This window comes from Mytilus trossulus, chromosome 11 (assembly GCF_036588685.1).
Source record: "Mytilus trossulus isolate FHL-02 chromosome 11, PNRI_Mtr1.1.1.hap1, whole genome shotgun sequence".
Lineage (NCBI taxonomy): Eukaryota > Metazoa > Mollusca > Bivalvia > Mytilida > Mytilidae > Mytilus > Mytilus trossulus.
The window spans coordinates 62957529-62968866 of NC_086383.1; the positions used below are offsets into that span (position 1 = coordinate 62957529).

At 32.0% G+C, this 11338-nt stretch overlaps 1 protein-coding gene across 1 annotated transcript; it reads left to right on the forward strand.

The window, feature by feature from the left end:
• Positions 1-1559: 1559 nt before the first annotated feature.
• Positions 1560-10699, forward strand: LOC134690227 (protein jagged-1-like). The gene is made up of 5 exons (XM_063550203.1): positions 1560-1757; positions 3673-3760; positions 5501-5620; positions 6566-6685; positions 10401-10699. Exons 1-5 carry the CDS (start codon positions 1560-1562, stop codon positions 10697-10699), a joined length of 825 nt encoding a protein of 274 aa, XP_063406273.1.
• Positions 10700-11338: the final 639 nt, after the last annotated feature.

Genomic DNA, 11338 nt, shown 5'->3' on the forward strand with positions numbered 1-11338 from the left:
CTCTCTTTTAGGTATAAACTATTCAAAAGTTTTTATGCTGCAATTAAAAGTAAAGTACGATAAGTAACTAATCATTTCAAATGATCAGAATGCTGTTATTTGAAAAAGTATGATATGAAAGAAGAAATTGCAACTATAAAACCCAAATTATTTAAATACAAAAAAAGTTCGAAAGTTCAAACATCTTACCCGGTTAGCAGTCAATTGTAAAATTTCTAAAACGCTCGTTAAAAACATCTTTTTAATAATGTACGTGATTTTGTTTCACATAAATAATGCATCAAACGGAACAAAGTTGGTTTTGACGGAAATATCAATAACTGTTTGTTTTCAAAATTTCCACGGAAAGTTTCACATAAGTGTTCAAAATTCGTTTATCATTTTCCATACTCAACAATGGTAGCATTTCTTTCCATTCTTCTGCTCAATCTCATCATGTTGACGTCGATGACCTTGCGGTCATAAAACTATCGACGCAAATTAGCGTACTCAGAATCTGAAATCAACCTTTTAGAATATGGGATTTAATGTTCGAGTACATATTTTGCATGCCAATTCTGATAACAATTAGATTTGAACAATCATTTACCAACTGCTGCATAGCCCATGTCATACGATTCTATACAGCAACACACTTCCTGTTTGGATATAAATGAACTTTTTGAAAAACTACGGATTTTCTTATCCCTGGCATATATAACCTTAGTCGAATTTGTCACAACTTATTTGATTTGGGTCCTCAATGCCCTAAAATTTTTAATTGTTTGGCTTTCAATTATGTTGATCTGAGCGTCATTGATGAGTCGTATGTAGACAAAATGCGCGTCTGAGGTATCAAATTACAAGCCTGATACCTTTGATTACTCGATATAGAAATCATTTTACACTTTTATGTCGGCTGAAGTAAATTGAAACATTTAAGTAAGGCTTCGCTTGCTTCGAGTTGTATTTATGACGAATTATATATAAAATTAGAGATGAATATGATAAAAAAAAAAACGGCCAAGTAAGTGCAATGTTTACTGAAAGAAAGCTTTATAACTAATAACATGGTTCATTGAACAATTATAACATTAAAAAACATTATACCTGCGACTATAACCATTTTTTTTAATTAAAAGCTCACGCATCTTAGCACATCAGCAATGAATTTAAAGACGGAAACCTGTAGTCCCTCTGGTATTCTTTTATCATAATAAAAACTTAAGCCGATCTATGAAACGAAATACGTCAGGTATATGACCGTTGTTTTTCAGTGGATTACTTAGTTGATAACGTTTCATTTTGTCATATTTTAAGTTCCTTTTTTCGAATTTACTAAAGAGTACGGTATTGTTTACATATTAGTCTACTGTGTTTATACATTGCACTGTGCTTGTTTCTTTTATAGCTAGGACTTTACATTTTGAGTGTGAAAAGAACTATTAGTGGAAACTAAATGTGAAATGTGTAATATATCAACATTTAAATATTATCTTTTAATATGTTGGTTTCGTGTTGCAATACACCATTGCGATGCAGTCTCTATTTTTGGTGGCACTTTCCAGGAAAACAAACGCATGGATTCTATTCCTATTCTTTCACTGGACAATATAGGTATACGGGTGTGTCTTAGAGAAGGGATGAGAGTCAAATCATGTAATGGTGTTAACTATTGGAAAGATGGTCTTCAGTGTACCCTTCTGTCTGTATCAGTAAGTGACAATCTTATTGAGAGTCCAGGGCACGTTTATACAGATCTTGACAGTTGGACAATGGTAAGTAATAAAGGTTGTTCATTTTTGTACTTATATCTCTAGAACTGTTGAATGTCAATCATTTTTTTATTGACTTTTCCAGTGAAGTACATAACTCAAAAGTGTTCATGACGTCAGTGTTGTTAGTCCACAGACATGACAGATCGAAATTCAGAAATTTTGAGGATTTTTATCTTACATAAGAACTTTAAATCCACATATGCATTGCCTGAAACAAGTTATCAGCCTTTTATTAATGGTTTAATATTTAGACACAATTACTTTTTTTATTAGAGCGATGTGCTGCTGTTGGTTGATCTTTGATTTTGTTTTGTTCAAATTATAAAAAAAAATATTTAAAAGCGATAAAGAGTATGACATAGTGAGAAAAAAAATTGTGAACATGCTGTTGTGTTTTTCGATGTTTTGATGTCACACTCTTGTTTCGAGTGAGGGTATGGGGTGGTATTAAAACGTTTGAACCTTCATTAGTTTCACATGTACGACGTCAGGAATATGATGTTCAGTGGTTGTCGCGTCTTGTATTTTTGTATAGATTGGATCGTTGGTTTTCCTTTGTGAATGGTTCCAAACTAGTCCTTTGTGTGGTCTAGCTTGCTGTTCGGTGTGAGCCAAGGCGTCCGTGTTGAAGACCTTACTGTGACCTATAATGGTTTACTTTTACATAATGCGACTTTATTTTGCACTCATATCACATCTTCCTATAAATATATGCATTATAATGCATTCTATTATAATAACCAGTACATGCTTTTATCAAAGAAATGCACTAAATTACAATGTATTTTGCGAAGTAATAATGCATTTAAATACTCACTAAGTTTTGTAAATTAGTCATTTTGAAAACCTACATGAAATCACAACAGATTCTAGCATATTTATCAACTTCATTGAATTTTCAAAAGATATTTCTGACTATCCGACTGTTTCAAAAAACATATGAAAGTCGATAGCTCTTCTATATTTGGTTTTATTGTTTTAAGATATACATCTCTCATATTCACTTCAGAAATTATAGAGATGAAGTGTGATACGTATTTTAACTTGATGTTAGCATTACTTTTTTAAATGTACAAAAAAAGGCTACCAATTTTTTTTTTCAATTATTCCTCATTTCAATCAAAACACTTTACTCAGACATTCTTTCCTAATCATATTATAAACAAAGAACTTATGATCTATGACAAAGTATCAAAATGGTGAAAAAATAATTTTAAACTAACTAATTATTGTTTTATGACCATGTTTAATTATCTGATATATTATCATAACAAGGTATTTATTGATATATTGACAAATATGGAAGACTTTTACAGTAATGATTTTCAAATATCTCTTTTTTTAAAGTAAAATCTATGAAATAAAATAAAATAACAAAAAGAACTACATCTGATTTATAGTGTTGTGTTATTCACTCCAGTGATGTATGTGTTAATATTTTAATGATTATTGTCATTAATTAGAGTTAATCAAGAACTATTAATTTCTGTTTTTTTGTTAAAACTAAAACACTGTGTAAAAGATTTAAGTATTTAAGAGTTATGCATATAATCCAATGTAATGCATGCAATTACATATGTTTTTGCTTTTGTTCTGCATTAAGTACACGTAATGCAAAGTTACTGCATTACACATTCCATGCAATTACTCGGGAAATTTCCATGAATTACAATAACAAACTTGCAGTACCCCATGCCTGATGCAAACTGTATGTTGCCTTACTGGTGATGCATTTTGACTTTTGCCGTTGAGTTGCTTTCTCATCGACAGATTCAACTAATCTCATTTCATGCAAATTCATAACAATTCATACAGGGTTTCCCCTGGGTCAATTATTTTTTTCGCCACCTCTTTCGCCAACACAAACGTGTTTCAAAATAAGAACAATTATTTCAGTACAAACTTTTATCAACAGGATTCCGATAGCTGTTCGCCCAATCCGTGTCCTGATGGTACAAAGTGTGCCCTGTCCAGAAGTAACGGTTATGTATGCTTATTATATGGTAACTTAATTTATTTATAGATAATTGTTTTTTTGTTTATTTATGGATGTGAAAAATGTATCTTGTTTAGGCATACTGCATCCTTTAATGGTATCAGTTTATAATAATAATTCTGCTGTTTTCGATATTTCAACTGAGTGTTGCTTATGGAAAAATTAGTATTTCGTATATGGTTTCATCTATTTGAGAATACATATAATTATGATTTGATCATGCATGACTTCAACTAGGTGTATGAAATCATTGATGACAGATTTTATAGTCTTCTCACACGAGAAAGAATACTGGTTATTCCTTATAGTTTTTTTTTTTGTGGAAATAATTCAATGTTCAGTTTGGATCAAATAACGCCCTTCTCTTCTGTTTATGTTGTTTTTATGTGGAATCAACTCTGAAGTACAGCCGCCGATATTTGAGTATGCATTAGTAAACTAATGTGATTTCTTTTGGTGCTATCTATTCAACATGTGTTATACTGTTAACACACTTGAAAACCGTATCACTCAATAAGTGTCATATATCATAACAATTCAACAGTACCTTTGTGCCCTTGACTAGATCATAAGTTCATTTTAAATAGGTGATGACATTTTTAGAACATATAAAAAGACTATAAATATTTTATACATATATATTATACGTACACTAATTATACAATTATGTATCTCTGTTATGGTATTGATTACCCTAATAACATCAATTATTTTTTTTTCTAATTAAAATATGTCAATTGATAGTTAAAAATTGGATATATCATACAAGGTTTAATCTTTGCTAGAATTCAAATTAGAAAGTACTAAGTGATGCACGACTTAAATTAATTCATAAAATTGTCCTTGTCATATAAATGAGTGAATTGTATGAATTCCAAAATTACCATTTCGAGGGACTCTACATGATAGGCGTCTCCTAAAATGAATGCATCAACCGTCATGCGATCGACAATTAGTCAAAATCACACAATCTCGAAAAGGAAACAATTGTTACAAAAAACACAGATCAAATATATTAAGTTGGTTCCAAACACATTGACTGAAATTAATTTTGCTCTTAATTTTTATAAAATATTCACTTTGACCCATGGACAAGAATATAATAAGTTTCAAAAACAACATGAACCATATATTTTATCGGGGGAAAATGTTGGATATAGAACATGATTATAAAGGTCAGCTAACTTTACAGAGTATCTCCCTGTAATGTTATGTAGCAACATTAAGGATGTTCGCTGTCATGTATTGGAATTTTTGTCAGATTTTCGGAATCCTCTGGTTTTATCCATTTGAATGCTTTATAACATTTTGACCATTGACTTCCATTTTTTTTATTCTTTACATGTGTAATGATAAGCCATTTTTAAAGTCTTATAAAACTTTAATCATTTTTTAATTGTTTTTGAGAACTCAAACTCAATCTCAATGATAAAGCTATGAAAAATTAAGAGAAAACATATTCCCGTCAAAATAGCAATGGCTTATATCTAAAAAAAAAAAAAAGCACATTGACCTGCAAATTTGTTTAACCTTTTTGTTCCTCTATTATTCACCTATCAATGTATATTTGTTTTTTGAAAAGCTACTTTTTTTTAAAACTGAGCTGCGAAGTCCCTTAAGATATAAGACAACAATAACATGTCAGTAGTGAGTTGAAACACAAACCCATCGGATAATTTTTTTAAAACGAAACAATAATTTAGTAAAGGTTTTATGTAATGTTCATATACATGTATCATTTTAATAGATCCTGTGCCAAATCCCTGTGAACCAAACCCATGCAATAACGGTGGCATATGCACTGAAATAACGGCTGATACATTTAGTTGTGATTGTGATTCGGCTTGGACAGGAGACAGATGTGACGGTAGGAATAATACATTAAAGTTATTTTCAATATTAAGTACTCTTCATTCGAGACTGATTATGTTCGTGTAGCTCCAAATGGTAAGTTAGTATTGACTGGTCCTTAAGGAGTTTAATAACCTAGTGTATACGTTTGTCAAGCTCCAGTTGCAATATACATGTAGCTATCTTTTAATAAGAATACCATAGTTAATCATTTTATGCTTTCTCATTATATTAAAATGGATTTGTGTGCCGTTCTCGTGTGAAGTTTACCAGGATCGTTTCTAAATTTACGGACACGGTAAACAACATTTCCGTTACAATGAGGATGTGCTATCTCGTTTGAAATGATTTTTCTACAAACTCAAAACCAAATCTTTCCAAAAACAAATGTTTTAAATAATGTGTTTATACATGTATCATCCTTATAGATCCTATGCCAAATCCCTGTGAACCAAACCCATGCAATAACGCGGGGAGTTGCACTGAATTAACGGCTGTTACATTTAGTTGTGATTGTGATCCGGCTTGGACAGGAGACAGATGCGACGGTAGGATTATTACATTGAAGTCATTTGCAATATTTTATTACTGTTCATTTGATACAAATTATAATCGTGCAACTACAAACGGCAAGTAAGTTCTGATTGGTCCTTAAGAAGTTTTATAACCCGGGTTTCAGGTCTGTCAAGCTTCAAATGCAACACAGCTTACTCTAAATAGGAATACCATAATCTAGCATTGTGTGCTGTAATATTTCATAATAATGGACCTGAGTGTTATACTCGTGTGAAGTTTACCAGGATCATTTCTTAAATCCCGGGCACGGTAAACAACATTTTAGTAACTGTGAGGATGTGCTATCTCGTTTGAAATAATTTGTCTACCAACTTCAAAACCAAATTTATCAAACAAAATAGCGAAGGTTTTAAGTTATGTTCATAAACATGAATTATTTTAATAGATCCTGTGCCAAATCCCTGTGAACCAAACCCATGCAATAATGCTGGGAGTTGCACTGAATTAACGTCTGATTCATTTAGTTGTGATTGTGATCCGGTTTGGAGAGGAGACAGATGTGACGGTAGGATAATAACATTTAATAGTTATCAAAGGTACCAGGATTATAATTGTGTACCCAATACGCGCGTTTCGTCTACATAAGACTCATCACTGACGCTCATATCAAAACATTTATAAAGCCAAACAAGTACAAAGTTTAAAAGCATGGGGGATCCAAAAAGTGTGTTAAATCATTTGCAAAATTTTATTACTGTTCATTCGATACTAATTATGTTCTTGTAACTCCAAACAACAAGTACGTTTTCACTAGTCCATACATCTTTTTTGCATACTGCAACTAGTTGTGTTTATTTCCTAAGTATAGTAACACAGCTACATTTTGTACAATGTCAAATTCATCGTGGATCACTTTTTCTATATACAGAGGTTCATTAAGGGATGATGATAAGTTTGAAATTTAATTTACAATTTAAATAAGCTATATATATATATATATACCTATCAATGTATTTATTAAACAATATAATGTCAATGTCAGAAAGAAATCCATAGAACCTCGCCCCTTCCCGCTCTCTCAGCCTCATACAAAAAAGCTTATATTTTTCTGACATTGACCTGATATTGTAAATATATCCCAGGTTTTACTTTTGTCACGTGTCAGATGCAACACAGCTTTATAAGAGTACCATAATCTATCATTGTATGCTGTCATATTTCATTATAATGGATCTAGGTGCTGTTCTCGTGATAAGACAAAATTTCAAGTCATACCATAGTGAAGTCATTGATGATATAAACCTTAATTGTCTGTAAATAATTATTTTATTTTTCATTCTTTTTTCTAGCTTGCCATAAAATGAGTTTTCCCTTTACTGTTTATATCTATTTAATTCGCTTTCTATGATTTTTCAAGATATTTTACCGTGCTAAAGTCAGTTTTAAAAACAAAAAAGTCTTCTTTTCATTCTGTTTGTACTGTTCAAAATATCATACGAACTTAGAATAGCGATTGAAAATTTATGCTTTTCCTACGCTGTGTCCGATTGTTGTCATATTGACGTAAAGCGTATATTTATTTCTCGATTTATCCTTTTTCTGACATATTGGTTATTTCTACTTAATTAATGTATAGTTTATTTGATCTAAGTTCTTCATTGGTCGAAATTTCTTGCTTTCATCTGTCGATTACGATTGTAACGTCATGAAAACAGCAATTATGTCTGATGACGTCACGTATAAAGATCTTTTGGCAGGTCGTTCGTAAAGAAGGATTAAGATTGTCTGCGTATCGTTCAATAACCATTAGAGAAACAGATTCCTCCACCACATCTTGTGCAATACGATATTTATCCACTCTCGACAGTTAAACTTTAAATATGTAATACGCTCGGTCAGAATTGCATTTTAAAGTTAAAAAATGTAACTGTTTCGAGTCAACCGTCAAGTGGATATATATCGTAGCACACTCATTGCAGTGAAAACACTGAATATTTTCACACAAGACTTTTCAATAAATATAATTACTATCGTTGGATAATCACTGCACCTTGTCCTTATTAACCCTGCGCTTAATATGGAATTAAGGTGTTCATTCTGTTCGTCTCTTTGAAATATTCGGTTAACATCTGATTGTCTAATTCCCTGATTGTTTGGTAATAGTGTTGTATTTCATTGTTCGACAATCTCATTTTTTATTGTTTCATTAGTATCTTCCTATCTGTCATATTTCAGAATTCATATCTGAATGTTCACTTGGTGGAGGAACATGTGGCAAGCTTGCTAGTTGCGGTGGACCCCATAGCACTGGCGGCTGCAGTCATAGTTTAAATTATGTTTGTTGTTTTGACGAGGTAACTATACATGTGTGTGCGACATCTTTCAATCATATTGTAGACTTAATGATATAATCGAAACAAAATAATCAGTTCCAATTTTATTGCAGCTAAGTGACAATTAAAATTGATGTCATCAATTCAAACCGTATTCACAAAATGCTGATTACCACCAAAAGGAACATAAAGTTAGGTAAAAATCACACGTTTCTCTTCCAGCCCAGTATAAATTTCCTGTTTACAAAACTTTGATTTTTTCTAAAAACTAATGATTTTCTTATCCCAGGCATCGATCATCTTAGCCGTATTTGGCGCAACTTTTTCAACATTTGGGTCCTCAATGCTCTTCGACATATCCTCTTTGATTTTAGTGTCACTGATGACTCTTATGTAGACGAAACGCGCGTCTGACGAATTAAATTATAATCTGGTATCTTTAATAACTTTACACTAAATATATCTCGACTTATCATCACTTGCCACAATTACATTCGAAATCTGAAGTTAATGTTTTATGAGTGTCGTCATTTTAAAATAAACGATTTGGAAAGGTTGTTTTAAACAAACATGACGATTAAAAAATCATTAAAATGGATCATCAAATTTTAACAAAATAACGGAAATAAATTCACATCGCTTTTATGTTTATTTTTTGTCAAATGGATAATTATTCATTTCAAAACTTATTTCCTATGTGAGTGGTTTTAAAATGTCAAATGTCTTACTAACATTACAAAGTTGATCAATAATACTCAAATATAGCTTTTGGAACAATTTCCCACATCAAAACCTCCATATAAACGTTTAAAAGAGGGACGAAAGATACCAAAGGGACAGGCAAACTCATAAATCTAAAACCAAACTGACAACGCCATGGCTAAAAATGAAAAACACAAACAGAAAAACTACAGTACACATGACACGACATAGAAAACTAAAGAATAAACAACACGAACCCCACCAAAAACTAGGGGTGATCTCAGGTGCTCCGGAAGGGTAAGCAGAAACTTTTCCACATGCGGCACCCGTCGTGTTGATTATGTGATTACAAATCCGGTAAATAGTCTAATTCGGTAGGTCAAATTCATGAAAGGGAAGGAGATTGTAGTTACGACGTAAGGGACATATCCGATATTATTTGTGTAACGGTTATTCCATAACGGTCAACCAACTCGTGATGGCGTCAACTCGGGATGATTTCAACTTCACCATTTGGAACTCTTGGTTTAATAGTTTCTTTGTGAGCAGTAACCCTCTATCAAGAAAATCATGATAAGAAATGCAAGCACAGGAATATCGTACCAATTGGGAGATATATACCCCGTATGCAAGTGCTGCTGGAATGTTGCTACTTAGAAATGGAAAGTTCACAATTGGAAGGCTGAAATCATCTCTTTTGTCGTAAAGTTTTGTCTTCAACCGACCCTTGTTGTCAATTTCTAGATGTAAGTCAAGATATGAAGCCGACTTAACTGTATCTGTAGTATCCTTTATCTCCAATTCGATGGGATAGATGCGTTCCACATAGTCATCAAATTTTGAATTTTAACCTTTATACGGAGTTCTATACAAATGTGATATGTTTATGTTGATTCATAAAAACTGGATCATTATTATAAGATCTACAAGGAATTTTTTAAAAACAAAATTCTAAAATTGATCCCTAAAAAAAAGGGTAAACGATACCAGAGGGTCAGTCAAAGTCATAAATCGAAAATAAACTGACCACGTCGTGGCTAAAAATGAAAAAAACAAACAGACATATAATGATAATGGTTATTAAAAGTGTCAAATATATAACTAATACCTAAAATATAGCTTTTGAAACAAATTCCTACATCAAAATCTCAATATAAACGTTAAAACTTTATACGAAGCTCTATACAAATGTGATATGTTTATGTTCATTCATAACACACTGAATCATTATTATTTCGTTTGCAGTCATATGCAGGGATGGGGTGTGGCCTGGATACTACGTACATAATGGTGTTCAATACCCCTGGTCGATGTCAATACAGTTTGATGCAAATTCAATAAGCGGAGGAGGATCCGATAGTGTTGGCACATTTACCATTGACGGATCTTGGGATCCATTATCTAAGGATATCAATTTTGTGAAAGCGTATACTTCTCATACTGTATCTTACACTGGTCAAGTTACAGCTGACGTGTGTACAATGTATGGTCTGTATCAAGTAGGAAGTACGACTGGGGCTTTTAACATGACAATTTGTACTTGAACGTTTTCAATTTATTTTTTTGCTTATATTTAGCTAATCACATGTGTTTTAGTATTTGATTTTGACATCTGAGAACGTTTAGGTATGATTACATAATTGATGTTCAAATTGCAATCGGGCATTTTGATGCAAAGCAGTAGGTCCGGTAAGGACTCATTTTGGCCTCAAATTTCAGTTTAATCTGACGAAAGATTTTGACCACATTTTTTTTTTAAAAACTTAAGTGTCTATTTCACTTGATTCAATTAGTTTGTGTGAAAGATTTTAACTGATTTAGTCATTAAAAACGATCCGATTCAAGCTCAAATCTGCAAAATCTCTCAAATCTGCCAAAACACGACACTTTTCAGATGTTTTTTGTCAAAAATGAAAGTGGCCGCATCCGTGTTCATCCACAATCTTTATATATGTTATGTATTAATAAATTACAACTTACATTTCAATATTAAAGATGAACACGAATGCGGCCACTTTCGTTTTACACGGAAACTGTCTAAAATTTAACTAAAATGATAGAATTTTGAAGATTTCAATAATTTAGCATGACTTAATGGTGTTACAACTCGATATATGTGCATTGTATTGTCAAAAACAGCCCATATTTATGAAGCAGAAGCATTCAACTGTCTAATAAATAAC

What these genes read in the sequence shown, in the direction of transcription:
- LOC134690227 (XM_063550203.1), top strand. Translation starts at nt 1,560, where the DNA reads ATGGATTCTATTCCTATTCTTTCACTGGACAATATAGGTATACGGGTG. An exon ending in TTATGTATGCTTATTATATG is followed by an intron (nt 3,761 to 5,500) that starts GTAACTTAATTT and finishes TCATTTTAATAG; the next exon opens with ATCCTGTGCCAAATCCCTGT. An exon ending in GACAGGAGACAGATGTGACG is followed by an intron (nt 5,621 to 6,565) that starts GTAGGAATAATA and finishes TTATTTTAATAG; the next exon opens with ATCCTGTGCCAAATCCCTGT.